The sequence below is a fragment of the Pristiophorus japonicus genome, chromosome 8 (genome assembly GCF_044704955.1).
Source record: "Pristiophorus japonicus isolate sPriJap1 chromosome 8, sPriJap1.hap1, whole genome shotgun sequence".
NCBI classification, from domain to species: domain Eukaryota; kingdom Metazoa; phylum Chordata; class Chondrichthyes; family Pristiophoridae; genus Pristiophorus; species Pristiophorus japonicus.
The window spans coordinates 198,042,586-198,058,710 of NC_091984.1; the positions used below are offsets into that span (position 1 = coordinate 198,042,586).

General features: G+C 42.6%; 2 protein-coding genes across 5 annotated transcripts in view; one reads left to right on the plus strand and one right to left on the minus strand.

Moving 5' to 3' along the window:
* The window catches only part of tesca (tescalcin a), a 53,229-nt gene extending 40,884 nt beyond the window's left edge, over positions 1–12,345 (plus strand). The window contains exons 7-8 of the mRNA XM_070887727.1: positions 3,706–3,753; positions 10,559–12,345. Of these exons, the coding sequence (XP_070743828.1) occupies positions 3,706–3,753; positions 10,559–10,636 (126 nt within the window). The 3' untranslated portion in view covers positions 10,637–12,345. The remainder of the gene's footprint in view (positions 1–3,705; positions 3,754–10,558) is intronic.
* The window catches only part of fbxo21 (F-box protein 21), a 127,196-nt gene that overhangs the window by 64,720 nt on the left and 46,351 nt on the right, over positions 1–16,125 (minus strand). The gene's annotated exons all lie outside the window — the stretch shown is intronic.

Genomic DNA, 16,125 nt, shown 5'->3' on the forward strand with positions numbered 1-16,125 from the left:
GACCCTCATTTACTGCTTCTAAAAGCTTCCCCACTACCGAGATTAAACTGACTGTAGTTGCTGGGTTTATCTTTACACTTTTTTGAACAATGGTGTAACATTTGTAATTCTCCAGCCCTCTGGCACCAGCCCCATATCTGTGGAGGATTGGAATATTATGTCTAGTTCTTCTGCGATTTCCACCCTCAATTCCCTCGGCATCCTCGGATGCATCCCATCTGCTCCTGGTGATTTATCTACTTTAAGTACAGCCAGCCTTTCTAATGCCTCTATCAATTTTTATCCTATCAACTATCTCCACTACCTACTCTTTCACTGTGGCTGTGGTAGCACCTTCTTCCTTGGTGCAAAGTACTCATTTAGTACCTCAGTCATACCCTCTGCCTCCATGCATAGATCTCCTTTTTGGTCGCTAATCAGCCCCACCACTCCTCTTACTACACTTTTACTATTTATATGCCAATATGTCTCTTTGTTCCCCTTTATTTCAACCACTTGTCTAAGCTATTTTTAAAAGTTAACATGATCGGTGCTTCAATCACTAACTCCAGCAGTGCCTTTCCCAAACTCACAATCCTCTGCATAAAATATTTCTCTTCCTCGCTGTCTTACATATATTATTCCCATGTTGCTCTCATTCTAGACCCTTCAATCACTGGAAACAGTCTGTTTCTATCCACTCTATCCTATTCCTTCATAATTTTATACATTACAACAGTGACTACACTTCAAAAGTACTTCATTGGCTGTAAAGCACTTTGAAACGCCCGGAGGGAGTGAAACATAGAAAATAGGTACAGGAGTAGGCCATTCGGCCCTTCGAGCCTGCACCGCCATTCAATGAGTTCATGGCTGAACATGCAACTTCAGTACCCCATTCCTGCTTTCTCGCCATAACCCTTGATCCCCCCGAGTAGTAAGGACTACATCTAACTCCTTTTTGAATATATTTAGTGAATTGGCCTCAACAACTTTCTGTGGTAGAGAATTCTATTCTCTGGGTGAAGAAGTTTCTCCTCATCTCGGTCCTAAATGGCTTACCCCTTATCCTTAGACTGTGACCCCCGGTTCTGGACTTCCCCAACATTGGGAACATTCTTCCTGCATCTAACCTGTCTAAACCCGTCAGAATTTTAAATGTTTCTATGAGATCCCCTCTCATTCTTCTGAACTCCAGTGAATACAAGCCCAGTTGATCCAGTCTTTCTTGATATGTCAGTCCCGCCATCCCGGGAATCAGTCTGGTGAACCTTCGCTGCACTCCCTCAATAGCAAGAATGTCCTTCCTCAAGTTAGGAGACCAAAACCATACACAATACTCCAGGTGTGGCCTCACCAAGGCCCTATACAACTGTAGCAACACCTCCCTGCCCCTGTACTCAAATCCCCTCGCTATGAAGACCAACATGCTATTTGCTTTCTTAACCGCCTGCTGCACCTGCATGCCAACCTTCAACGACTGATGTACCATGACACCCAGGTCTCGTTGCACCTCCCCTTTTCCTAATCTGTCACTATTCAGATAATAGTCTGTCTCTCTGTTTTTACCACCAAAATGGATAACCTCCCATTTATTCACATTATACTTCATCTGCCATGCATTTGCCCACTCACCTAACCTATCCAAGTCACTCTGCAGCTTCATAGCATCCTCCTCGCAGCTCACACTGCCACCCAACTTAGTGTCATCCGCAAATTTGGAGATACTACATTTAATCCCCTCGTCTAAATCATTAATGTACACTGTAAACAGCTGGGGCCCCAGCACAGAACCTTGTGGTACCCCACTAGTCACTGCCTGCCATTCTGAAAGGCGCTATATAAATCTACATCTTTCTTCTTAAGCACCTCTATCGAAATCCCTCATAATCTCCTCTGTTCTAACGAAAACAGATCTAGTTTTTCCAAGGGTAATTCATAAGGACCAATGTGATCTGCCGTAGTGCCAATGTAGTTGGGGCAATTATCCACCCAATAGTTTAGAATCCTGACAGATTGAGTTCAGTGCATTTTCAGTACCAGGAACTCCACTGACCTTTTAGCTTAGCATTACCCCAGTTATCGGTGCCAATCCACTCACTCAGTTGCACGCAGCATGTAACCTTTTTCATCAGACTCTACCACCTTATTTTCCTTTTGACTTCAAAGTCCTCTATAAACCTGAACATTTGGATGACAGTGCCTTTTTGAGGAAGGTGTTTACCTATTTGGGTAGTAAAGCCTTTATCACTTCCACAGCTCTGCTTACGAGAGGAATTGATGGAAAATTTTGTGCAAGTGAATTGGAGGGTGCAGAATCTCTGCAGTTCAGCAAAACAATCTACTATGTAATTGGCATTTTCCCGAGGCAACTATAATTACAAATTACAGTGTTACTAACCTGCAGCAGGTTCAGGCAAGGAGGATACCGACTTTAACTGACAGAGGCCTGGGTACTGCTCAATCAAATCTTAAATATTTTATTGAGCAGTCACAGAAATTGTCCTGCCTTGGAACCAAAAATGGACTATTGGTCAGAAGTATTACCCCCAAGCGGTTTTCTACAGCATTTGCTGAGTTTATACTGAAAATATAAAAAAATTACAAAGCGTTTTTGTACCCATCTTTACAACACACTGACTTGCTTTAGTAGGAGAAACAAAATTGAGATTAAGCAATAAACAGGGTGTATTTATAGAGTGTGCTAGGAAGTCATGTGAATAAAATAACACGAGAAAAGTCTCAAGGTATTTCATCACAACTTTTTAAAAGGGACAACTAGAAATCCAACTTGGAGTTAGGTCCAATGTATATGAAAGGGACTTGACAATAAAGAATATCACTTACATGCATAAAGTAAAGAAAGGCAAGTAATGCACTAGAAATATGGTAACCAATTTACAAGTTAACATATTTATAGGCATTAGAGACACAAAAATTTGGTTCCTCAGTATGACCATAAATGCATCAGCTACTAGAGCAGGTCAAAGTGGCTTACCTTATAACTCCCCAAAGCATCTCCACCACTTTCAAGGCACAAGACAGTAGAGTGATGGAATACCCTGCACTTGCCCTGATGAGTGCACCTCCAACAACATTCAAGAATCTTGACACCATCCAGGACAAAGCAGTCCACTTGATTGGCACCTTATCTACTAGCCTAAATATCCACCCTCTCCATCACCAGTGTACTGTGGCTGCAGTGTGTACTGCAGCAACTCGCTAAAGCTTCTTCGGTAGCACCTCCCAAACCCACGACCTCTACCACCTAGAAGGACAAGAGCAGGAAGTGTATGGGAACACAATCACCTCCAAGTCACATCATCCTGACTTGGACATACATCGCCCTTCCTTCACCATTGCTGGGTCAAGATCCCGGAACTCCTTACTTAACAGTATTGTTGGAGCACCTTCCCTACAGGCAGCAATGGTTCAAGGTGGCGGTTCACCACCACCTTCTCAAGAACAACTAGGCAACAAATGCCAACCTTGCCAGCAACACGCACATCCTGAGAATGAATTCTAAAAAATGAATGAAGATGGTATAATGTAAATTTCTAAATACCAACAGGTCATGTAATTTTAGGTTGCAACAGGCATGAATTTAAACGGTATTAAATTACACTTTTTGAAGAAAATCTGAGCTCTGAACTAATAAAATATTCTCGCTTTTATACTAAATTTGTATCGTAATATTTCATTTAAATTTTTTTTTAATTTCTCCAGGAACCTGATCAACTGTATGAGGGAATAAACTTTGAAGACTTCCTTAAGGTCTGTATTTGATTCCCTTAAAAACAGATGAAGTGAATACCAAATGTTGCAAAGTAAAAGCATGCCTTACCAGATACTGAACATCATGTAATACAGCCGTATCACATTCTACGAATGCCTGTTGACAGATTCGGATGTAATTCCTAGGTCAACCGGTTTTGTTAGTTTTAGCTCACACACAGACATGAAATATACATGATGTTGCAATATATAGTTACTCAAATACATGGATCAGTTTTATTAATATATTAACCCTAAACTAAAACAATTTTACTTAAAAAATGTAAACTCGTCCTTTATGTTTTTTGTGCTCGGTCCTTTTCTATTTTAACTTCAATTTTCCCTTTTTTCCCTACCTACTTCAACCATTTTTCTTTACATTTAAGCTATTTCTTTTACCATTTTCTTTTGCCTTCCTGCTCCAGCCATCCATTTTGAGGAACATTTTTAAAAAGTGTTTTTGATGATAAAGCAGCCGACAAAAATCCTAAACTGTGAAAATGGAAATGGTCACATCACAGGTGCAACCATATCGTATGGCAGACATTTAAAGATCACATGGATGAACTATAACAATTGTATATCCCTGTCTGGCGTAAAAATAAAACAGGGAAGGTGGCTCAACTGTGGCTAACAAGGGAAATTAGAGATAGTGTTAAATCCAAGGAAGAAGCATATAAATTGGCCAGAAAAAGCAGCAAACCTGAAGACTGGGAGAAATTTTGAATTCAGCAGAGCAGGACAAACGGTTTAATTAGGAGGGGGAAAATAGAGTACAAGAGTAAGTTTGCGGGGAACATAAAAACTAACTGCAGAAGCTTCTATACATTTGTGAAGAGAAAAAGATTAGTGAAGACAAACGTAGGTCCCTTGCAGTCAGAATCAGGTGAATTCATAATGGGGAACAAGGAAATGGCAAACCAATTGAACAAATACTTGGGTTCTGTCTTCACGAAGGAAGACATGAATAACCTTCCGGAAATACTAGGGGACAGAGGGTCTAGCGAGAAGGAGGAACTGAAGGTAATCCTTATTAGGCGTGAAATTGTGTTAGGGAAATTGATGGCATTGAAGGCCAATAAATCCCCGGGGCCTAATAGTCTGCATCCCAGAATACTTGAGGAAATGGCCACGAAATAGTGGATGCATTGGTGATCATTTTCCAACAGTCTATCGACTCTGGATCAGTTCCTATGCACTGGAGGGTAGCTAATGTAACCCCACTTTTTAAAAAAGGAGGGAGAGAGAAAACGGGTAATTATAGACCGGTTAGCCTGACATCAGTAGTGGGGAAAATGTTGGAATTAATTATTAAAGATGAAATAGCAGCGCATTTGAAAAGCAGTGACAGGATCGGTCCAAGTCAGCATGGATTTACGAAAGGGAAATCATGCTCAACAAATCTTCTACAATTTTTTGAGGATGTAACTAGTAGAGTGGACAAGGGAGAACCAGTGGATGTAGTGTATTTGGACTTTCAAAAGGCTTTTGACAAGGTCCCACACAAGAGATTAGTGTGCAAAATTAAAGCACATGGTATTTGGGATAATGTATTGACTTGGATAGAGAACTGGTTGGCAGACAGGAAGTAAAGAGTAGGAATAAACGGGTCCTTTTCAGAATGGCAGGCAGTGACTAGTGAGGTACCGCAAGGTTCAGTGCTGGGACCCCAGCTATTTACAATATACATTAATGATTTAGACAAAGGAATTGAATGTAATATCTCCAAGTTTGCAGATGACACTAAGCTGGGTGGCAGTGTGAACTGTGAGAAGGATGCTAAGAGGCTGCAGGGTGACTTGGACAGATTAGTTGAGTGGGCAAATGCATGGCAGATGCAGTATAATGTGGATAAATGTGAGGTTATCCACTTTGGTGGCAAAAACAGGATGGCAGAATATTATCTGAATGATGACAGATTAGGAAAAGGGGAGGTGCAACGAGACCTGGGTGTCATGGTACATCAGTCATTGAAAGTTGGCATGCAGGTACAGCAGGTGGTGAAGGTGGCAAATGGCATGTGGGCCTTCATAGCGAGAAGATTTGAGTATAGGAGCAGGGAGGTCTTACTGCATAGAAAATAGGTGCAGGAGTAGGCCATTCGGCTCTTCGAGCCTGCACCACCATTCAATAAGATCATGGCTGATCATTCAACCTCAGTACCCCTTTCCTGCTTTCTCTCCATACCCCTTGATTCCTTTAGCCGTACGTGCCATATCTAACTCCCTTTTGAAAAATAAAACGAACTGGTCTCAACAACTTTCTGCGGTAGAGAATTCCACAGGTTAACAACTCTCTGAATGAAGAAGTTGCTCCTCATCTCGGTCCTAAATGGCTTACCCCTTAACCTTAGATTGTGACCCCTGGTTCTGGACTTCCCCAGCATCGGGAGCATTCTTCATGCCTCTAACCTCCAATCCTGTCACAATTTTATATGTTTCTATGAGATCCCCTTTCATTCTTCTAAACTCCAGTGAATACAAGCCCAGTCGATCCAGTCTCTCCTCATATGTCAGTCCTGCCATCCCGGGAATCAGTCTGGTGAACCTTCGCTGCACTCCCTCAATAGCATGAACGTCCTTTCTCAGATTCGGAGACCAAAACTGAACACAATATTCCAGGTGTGGCCTCACTAAGGCCCTGCACAACTGGAGTAAGACCTCCCTGCTCCTATACTTAAATCCTCTCGCTATGAGGACCAACATGTCATTTGCCTTCTTCACCGCCTGCTGTACCTGCATGCCAACTTTCAGTGACTGATGTACCATGACACCCAGGTCTCGTTGCCCCTCCCCTTTTCCTAATCTGTCACCATTCAGATAATAATCTGCCATCCTGTTTTTGCCACCAAAGTGGATAACATCACATTTATCCACATTATACTGCATCTGCCATGCATTTGCCCACTCACCTAAGTCACCCTAATTGTGGCTAAGTTGATCCTTCGCAAAACATCATACCCCATTAGTCCAAACTATTATGTGAATAACTCACCTCGGACTAGATTATCTCTCATTTGTAAGAACTGGTTGGCATTAACATGCCTCTGTCAGGGACTGACTGTTAGAGTAACGTGGTGTAACCCACCACTGTCTCTCACACCCCCAACAGCACTCTTCCACCCCTCCCCTTCGCTCAGTGTGTCCCTCCACACTCCTACACCCACAACATCACTCTTTCCCTCTTCCCCCCCCCCCCCCAACCCAACCCCTCGCAGCCAGCAGCAGGGCCGATCTGTGCGTCTCAGATACTGTAAGGCAATCAGTCGCTGGCTTCCTCAGCCCATGGACATCCATCCCACTACAGCAGGAGAGATCTCCGAGCCAAGACATCACAAAAACAGATTCTATGGTCATTATCACATTGCTTTACACAAATTGGCTGCCGCATTTCCAACATTACAACAGTGGCTACTCTTCAAAAGTATTTAATTGGCTATAAAGCAATTTAGGACGTTCTGAGGTCGAGAAAGGCGCTATATAAATGCAAGTTCTTTTTTTAGACTCAAGTCCACAGGAATGGTTCTCTGTGTAGTATACCTATTGAAAGTATTAACTCTTCAGGGCGCTCTGCTCCAACTTCCAAAAGACAAGCTTAACTATCCAAAAGGAAAACCGCATGTCAATTGCAGAAAATATACATTTAACTAGAACAGAAATAACATGGTGAGCAAGTGAACAAAGAATCTAATGGAAGATGGGCAGAATTATGATGGTCTTAATTATCCTCTGGTAAACATGGTGATGTTGCAAGGCTAAATCAGGTAGCAGAGGTGAGAGAAATCCAAATTGCTATCCTTTGTATTGTATGGATCGATCAACTACGCTATACAAATAAAGTCTGTTCTGGACTCTCGATGATGGGGGTGGAGGGGGGGGGTAGGGGGGGAAATAGATAGAAAGAGAGAGAGAGAGAGAGAGAGAGAGAGAGCTACTGGCTGGCCTTCATATCACCAGGCGGGAGGGGGGGACCGAACACGGCATCTTAATTTGCATACAAACAGCAACACAGGCAGGATACTGCTGCAAGTTTCGGTGCTACTGCGCATGCGCGAACACCGGACTCGACACCACTGCTCATGCGCGATGCTGCCGGCACCAATTTCGGCGCAGGGCTGTAGCTCCGCCCCTCCACTGTTTAATCTGCGCCACACCAGAGCGCTCCAGACTCTTCAGAACGGCCAGGATGGGGCCATGTTTTCCAGCGCACAAAAACGACACATAAAGGGCGAGTACGCCAAAAAAATGGGTTGGCCAAAATTGGGCCCCTCGTCTCTGAAATAACTGTGTCACTCTCCATCTTAATAAAGAATTCTACCATATTATAGTCACTCTTCCCCAAGGGGCCTCGCACAAGATTGCTAATTAGTTTTCTCTCATTACACAACACCCAATTTAGGATGGCCAGCTCTCTAGTTGGTTCCTCGACATAATGGTCTAGAAAACCATCCCTAATACACTCCAGGAAATTCTCCTCCACCGTATTGTTACCAGTTTGGTTAGCACAATCTATATGTCGATTAAAGTCGCCCATGATAACTGCTGTACCTTTATTGCATGCATCCCTAATTTCTTGTTTGATGCCATCCCCAACCTCACTACTACTGTTTGGTGGTCTGTACACAACTCTCACTAGCGTTTTCTGCCCTTTGGTATTCCGCAGCTCTACCCATACAGATTCCACATCATCCAAGCTAATGTCCTTCCTTACTATTGCGTTAATTTCCTCTTTAACAAGCAACGCTACCCCACCTCCTTTTCCTTTCTGTCTATCCTTCCTGAATGTTGAATACCCCTGGATGTTGAGTTCCCAGCCTTGGTCACCCTGGAGCCATGTTTCCGTAATCCCAATTATATCATAGTCGTTAATAGTTGCCGGTGCAGTTAATTTGTCCACTTATTACGAATACTCCTTGCATTGAGACACAGAGCCTTCAGGCTTGTCTTTTTAAACACTCTTTGTCCCTTTAGAATGATGCTGTAATGTGGCCCTTTTTTGATTTTTGCCTTGGATTTCTCTGCCCTCCACTTTTACTTTTCTCCTTTCTATCTTTTGCTTCTGCCCCCATTTTACTTCCCTCTGTCTCCCTGCATAGATTCCCATCCCCTGCCATATTAGTTTAACCCCTCACCAACAGCACTAGCAAACACTCCCCCTAGGACATCGGTTCCGGTCCTGCCCAGGTACAGACTGACCGTTTTGTACTGGCCCCACCTCCCCCAGAACTGGTTCCAATGTCCTGGGAACTTGAATCCCTCTCTGTTGCACCATTCCTCAAGCCACGTATTCATCTTAACTATTTTGTTATTTCTACTCTGACTAGCAAGTGGCACTGGTAGCAATCCTGAGATTACTACCTGTGAGGTCCTACTTTTTAATTTAACTCCTAGCTCCCTAAATTCAGCTTGTAGGACTTCATCCGATTTTTTTTACCTATGTCGTTGGTAGCTATATGTACTACGACAACTGGCTGTTCACCCTCCCCCTGCAGCCGCTCCGAGACATCCTTGACCCTTGCACCAAGGAGGCAACATACCATCCTGGTGTCTCGGTTGAGACCACAGAAACACCTATCTATTCCCCTTACAATAGAATCCTCTACCACTATAGCTCTCCCACTCTTTTTCCTGCCCTCCTGTGCAGCAGAGCCACCCCTGGTACCATGGACTTGGCTGCTGCTGCCTTCCCCTGATGAGTCATCTCCCCCAACAGTACACAAAGTGGTGTATCTGTTTTGGAGGGAGATGACTGCAGGGGACCCCTGCACTACCTTTCTTCCACTGCTCTGCCTGATGGTCACCCATTCCCTATCTGCCTGTGTAACCTTTACCTGCGGTGTAACCAACTCACTAAACGTGCTATCCACGACATCCTCAGCATCGCGGATGCTCCAGAGTGAATTCATGCGCAGCTCCAGTGCCACAATGTGGTCTGTCAGGAGCTGCAGCTGGATACAATCCTGAAGAATAATCACAAACCAAGTAATTTTTTTTGGCTGGGGGGAGGGGGGTGGTTATGCAATCCTGGAGAATAATCACACACTAGGTGATTTTTTTCAGATGGGGGTTATGCTTATTTGCATATAGTGTGATAATTAGTTGCATTCCTCTTTAATTAAGCTTACATAGTAAAAACGTTTTCCAATTGCATCCAAGTTCATTTTTAGTTATTTATTGTTGATAAGAGCAGAACATAAGGCACCATGTTTATGAATAGAACAATAAAACACATGTTTAATCCCAATTTCTGTTGCATTTCAATAGCAAAAGTTACTTTCTCTTATCGACAGTGGAAAAATGTTAATGGGAATTGTCTTTGATACACTCTTATCCATCAACTACTTCAGAATATCAATGAAGGCATGAAAAGAGGTCATCTGTACAACCTCTTTGCCACAGTTGATGTATAGCCTGTGAAGATTCGGGAAGGAAAATGGGAAAGAGAAAGGGGGTTTACCTTTAAATAAATAAGTCTAGGAATGGAAAAGAGCTGCTCAGTAAACCCAGCTTACTCCATCCAGAAGCAATTTCAGTACTCAATTTAACCATTTCACTTCCATACCCACATCACACTACTCCCGCTGACATGGAATTTATCCAATATATTCTGAATAGTTCAGCTTACTCTGTATGTACTGCACTGGCTGGCAGCAGACTGAATAAGTCAACAATTTGAGGCATGAAAATGTTATTCCTCTAAATGAGGCCAAATTACATATTTTTAATCATTGCTATTAAAGAAATATATCTAAATTTTAAAAGTACTGTAAGGAAATTGTTGAATAGTAGTTTCTTTTCTTTTTCAGATAATGCAGGATATCAAGATAGAAAGCAAAATGCATGTGCGTTTTCTAAACATGGACACTACTGCCATTTGTAAATAGTAAAAATTCAAACCCAGATTTTGAAGAATACGAAGAACATTCCACATAAAGAGCTTAAATATTAAAGCCATGAACCAAAGGATTTCAGACAATACTGAATGGATTGATACAGCACAATTCCATTCAAAGTGATTGTGCTTAGCTTCATTTTTGTAACTCGCTTGTTTGTTTTTTTTATCCTTGGAGAATACAAAGTTTTCTAAGTTTCAAAATCTAGAACTGGTATAGTTCCTTCCTGAATTATCAATGTTGCAATTTCACACCTCCCTTCTGAGCATAGCTTCTTTCCCTCTACTTCAGTAAATGGTGTAGTAGATGCCACACAAGCTACATCAGCTCTCATGCATTTTCTGTGGTTTGAATTGGATGTGTCCAGATTAAAATTTGAAGTTATATTGTTTCTTATTTTATGGTTCGTACACAATTCCTGAAGGTAAACAATGCTGTCTGATCATACCAGACATTCTAGTGACTCTTCCCTCCTCCCAACTAAACTGTTCCATTTCCCAATATTATTGATAGCCTGCTGTTCAGTTTACTGTGGAGTTGAAACATGCTGATTAGTTGATAGCTGCTTGTCGCATTAATTATGTTCTGTTGAAGTGCAACAATGGGCCTGGCCTTCTAATAAACTAAAAACATACATAAGAACATAACAAATAGCAGCAGGCGGCCATTTAGCCCCTTGAGCCTGCTCCGCCATTCAATAAGATCATGGCTGATCTGATCCTGGCCTCAACTCCACTTCCCTGCCAGCTTCCCATAACCCTAGACTCCCTTATCATTCAAAAATCTATCTCCACCATAAATATATTCAATGACCCAGCCTCCACAGCTCCCTGGGGTAGAGAATTCCAAAGATTCATGACCCTCAGAGAAAAAATTCCTCATTTCTGTTTTAATTGGGTGACCCCTTATTCTGAAACTATGCCCCCTAGTTCTAGATTCCCTCATGAGGGGAAACATCCTCTCTGCATCTACCCTGTCAAGACCCCCGAACATGCTAACATGAATTAGCAATTATACTCATTTAAAAAACACTTCCTTTCAAACGTACAAATTTCAGTATTACTGAAAAACCAGTGCCATGTAACTGAAATTAACCTGTTTGAAAGCAATCTCAATTGGGACAGCCGAGTCACTAACATGTACATTAAACCTATTCATTGCTTGTGCTCAGTCCTTCCTTTACCATCTGTTTCAGTTCCTGCTCCCTCTAAAAGCCGAACCTGAACTATGCTTTCAATGCTTTAATCTCTGATTATCAGTCTTTATAATCCAGCTGCATGCACTGTCTTCTTTCTTTTGCACCATTTTATTTATTTTCCTCTTCCTCCATAGATTTACCCTCCCATCCAGCCTCAAAAATAGGCAACTAACCACTGGAGGCCTCTGCCTTTCCACCCTGGTACTGATTCCTAAGAGCTGGGAAATAGGGAGGAACTTCTGATTTCTCATTCCTTTCTGTGGGGAAGTGTCTAGTTTCCAATCAGCAGCTGTCCCACCAGATATCATTTTGGAAACACTGTACTGCTATGAACCCACGTCGTACCAATGTTGTGTCACCAGTGCGACGTCCATTATTGGATTATTTTCACTTTATTATTGTGGTAGTTGTACTTGCATCTTCTGTTTTATTGCATTCTTAATTTTAATGTTTCAGGTACACAAATGTACTTTCAGAATACATAAAGGCTTCTTTATGTATATGCACATTATTAAAGATTCTTTTGAATAACTAAGACAGTATTGACCTATGTTTTCTCCCCACTAACCACAAATGGAAACAGGCAAACAACGAACATGACTTGTATAGTTTAAGAGTTCCAATTTGTCATCAGTACACAATATATGAAATGGTTTAGGTGTGTTTGAATATATTCAATACCAGAATAATCTAAACTTCTGTAAAATAATTATTACACTAAACATTACAAACGCAATTGCTACTGAAGTCTGTTGCAATAGGTTTAAATTAGTGATTTTAAATGAAATATTTTTGATTGTCTTCCACAAATTGAAGCAGAACTAGAGGATACACACAATTCCCAACTTATCTGAACTTCTGTAATGAACACTGGTGGATCTAAATTCACATTTAAACTTTCTACTACTGCACTGTATATGCATATAGAGAAGTGGCACCTCAGTCTATGCACAGAACATCCTTCAGATCAGCTTCAGTAGGAAACCTTTGGCATTGTTGTAAAAGTAGGATCTGCCAGTAAATATATGTGATCTTTATTATCTAAGGAGAGCCAGTTAATTAAATTGGCTGTTGGCTGAGTAGCGGCTGGGTGTGTTGTGCTAAGGTTTAGAGTTTAATTCTACTTGATAGTTGCGAGTGTAACTAGAGGGTTGGCAGGGCAGCTCAGTCCCATGGATTGCGCATCCTGTGGCATGTGCGAAGTCCCGGTGCTTCGCGTAGCCGGGACGACCACACGTGCGGGAGGTGTCTCCAGCTGCACCAACTCGAACTCCGTGTTTTGGAGCTTGAGCGGCAAGCTGGGGTCACTGCGGTGCATCCGCGAGACTGAGAGCATGTTTCTCGAGACGGTCACCCCCACAGCGTAAGAGTGTGCAGGCAGAAAGGGAGTAGGTGACCACCAGTCAGAAGAGGAGAACTAGGCAGGTAGTGCAGGAATCCATCTCGTTCTCTGAGTGTTTCTGAGTGCCGGTGGGGACGATGGTGGCTCTGGGGAGTGCAAACAGAGCCAAGTCCACAGCACCACGGGTGGCTCAGCTGCATGGGGGGGGGGGGGGGGGCGGGGAGGAAGAAGAATGGAAGAGCTATAGTCAATAGTCAGGGGAGCAGACAGGCATTTATGTTGCCTCCCTGGTGCCAGGGTCAAGGATGTCGCCGAGCGGCTGCAGGGCATTCTGAGGGGAGAGGGTGAACAGCCAGAGGTCGTGGTCCACATCAGTACCAATGAAATAGGTGGGAAGAGGGATGAAGTCCTGCAGGCAGAGTTTAGGGAGCTAGGGGAGAGATTAAAAAGCAGGACCTCAAAAGGTAGTAATCTCCAGATTACTCCCAGTGCCACGAGCTAGTGAGTACCGAAATAGGAGGATAGAGCAAATTAATACATGGCTGGAGAGATGGTGCAGGCGGGAGGGCTTTAGTCTCCTGAGGCATTGGGACCGCTTCTGGGGGAGGTGGGACCTGTACAAGCTGGACAGGTTGCACCTCAACAGAGCCGCGACCAATATCCTCGCAGGGGGCTTTGCTAGTGCTGTTGGGGAGGGTTTAAACTAGTTTGGCAGGGGGATGGGAACCTGAAAATAGATTCAGTAAGGGACAGGAGTAAAGCTGGAATTAGAAAGCAAAAATAAGGAAAGTGAGTTGGAGAGGGGAAACAAGCAGGAAAAAAAAGGTAAAAAAACAAACTTAAAGGCACTTTGTCTAAATGCACGTAGCATTTGTAACAAGGGATGATTTGACGGCACAAATTGAGACAAATGGGTATGATCGGATAGCCATTACAGCGACGTTGTTGCAAGGTGACCAGGACTGGGAATTAAATATTCAGGGGCACTTGACAATCCAGAAGGACAGACAGAAAGGAAAAGGAAGTGGGGTAGCTCTATTAATAAAGGATGGAATCACTGCAATAGTAAGAAACAATATTGGCACAAATGATAAGGGTGTTGAAACAGTTTGGGTGGAGATAAGGAACAATAAGGGGAAAAAGTCACTGGTGGGCATAGTCTATAGTAGCAACTCCGTTGGTCGGAGCATAAACCAGGAAATAGCAGGGGCTTGTAAAAAGGGAACAGCAATAATCATGGGTGATTTTAACCTCCATACTGATTGGACAAATCAAATTGGTCAGGGTAGCCTTGAGGAGGAGTTCATAGAGTGCATAAGGGACAGGTTCCTTGAGCAGTATGTAACGGAACCAACCAGGGGGCAGGCTATCTTAGATCTGGTCCTGTGTAATGAAACACGATCCCCTTGGAATGAGTGATCATAGTATGATTGAATTTCAAATTCAGATGGAGGGTGAGAAAGTTGGATCTCTAACCAGCGTACTAAGCTTAAATAAAGGAAACTATGAAGGTATGAGGGCAGAGTTGGGTAAAGTGGTCTGGGAAAATAGATTAAAGTGTAGGATGGTTGATGAACAGTGGTGCACATTTAAGGAGATATTTCACAACTCTCAAGAAAAATATATTACAGTGAGGAGGAAAGGGTATGAGAGAAAAGATAGCCATCCATGGCTAACTAAAGAAATAAAGTATGGTACCCAATTAAAAACAAGGGCATACAAAGTGGCCAAAACTACTGGGAGGACAGAAGACTGGGAAGCTTTTAAAAGCCAGCAAATAATGACTAAAAAAATGATTAAGGGAAGATAGACTATGAAAGTAAACTAGCACAAAATATAAAAATAGATAGCAAGAGTTTCTATAGCTATATAAAAAGGAAAAGAGTGGCTAAAGTAAACGTTGGTCCCTTAGAGATGAGACTGGGGAACTAGTAATGGGGAACATGGAGATGGCAGAAACTCTGAACAAGTATTTTGCATCAGTCTTTATGGTACAGGACACTAACAATATTCCAACAGTGGATAGTCAAAGGGCAATAGGGGGAGCAGGGGGGGGGGGAGGGGGGAGGGGAGAGGAACGTAACACAATCACAATCACGAAGGAGGTGGTACTCAGTAAGATAATGGGACTAAAGGCAGATAAATCCCTTCAGCCTGATGGATTGCATCCTAGGGTCTTAAGAGAAGTAGTGGCAGGGATTGTGGATGCATTGGTTGTAATCTACCATAATTCCCTGGATTCTGGAGCAGTCTCAGCAGATTGGAAAACTGCAAATGTAATGCCCCTATTTAAAAAAGGAGGCAGACAAACAGCAGGAAACTATAGACCAGTTAGCCTAACATCTGAGGTTGGGAAAATGTTGGAGTCCATTATTAAAGAAGCAGCAGCAGGACATTTGGATAAGCAAAATTCAGTCAGGCAGAGTCAGCATGGATTTATGAAAGGGAAGTCATGTTTGACAAATTTGCTGGAGTTCTTTAAGGATGTAACGAACAGGGTAGATAAAGGGGAACCAGTGGATATGGTGTATTTGGACTTCCAGAAGGCATTTGACAAGGTGCCACATAAAAGGTTACTGCACAAGATAAAAGTTCACGGGTTGGGGTAATATATTAGCATGGATAGAGGATTGGCTAACTAACAAAAAAGAGAGTTGGGATAAATGGTTCATTCTCTGAGGAAAAGCAATGTGTGAGGAGGACACAAAAAATCTGCAAAAGGATATAGGCAGGCTAAGTGAGTGGGCAAAAATTTGGTATATGGAGGAAAATGTTGGAAAGTGTAAGGTTTTTTTTTCACTTTGGCAGAAAAAAAAATCAAAGAGCAAATTATTATTTAAATAGAGAAAGATTGCAAAGTGCCGCAGTTCAGCGGGACCTGGGGGTATTTGTGCATGAAACACAAAAGGATAGTATGCAGGGACAGCAAGTGATCAGGAA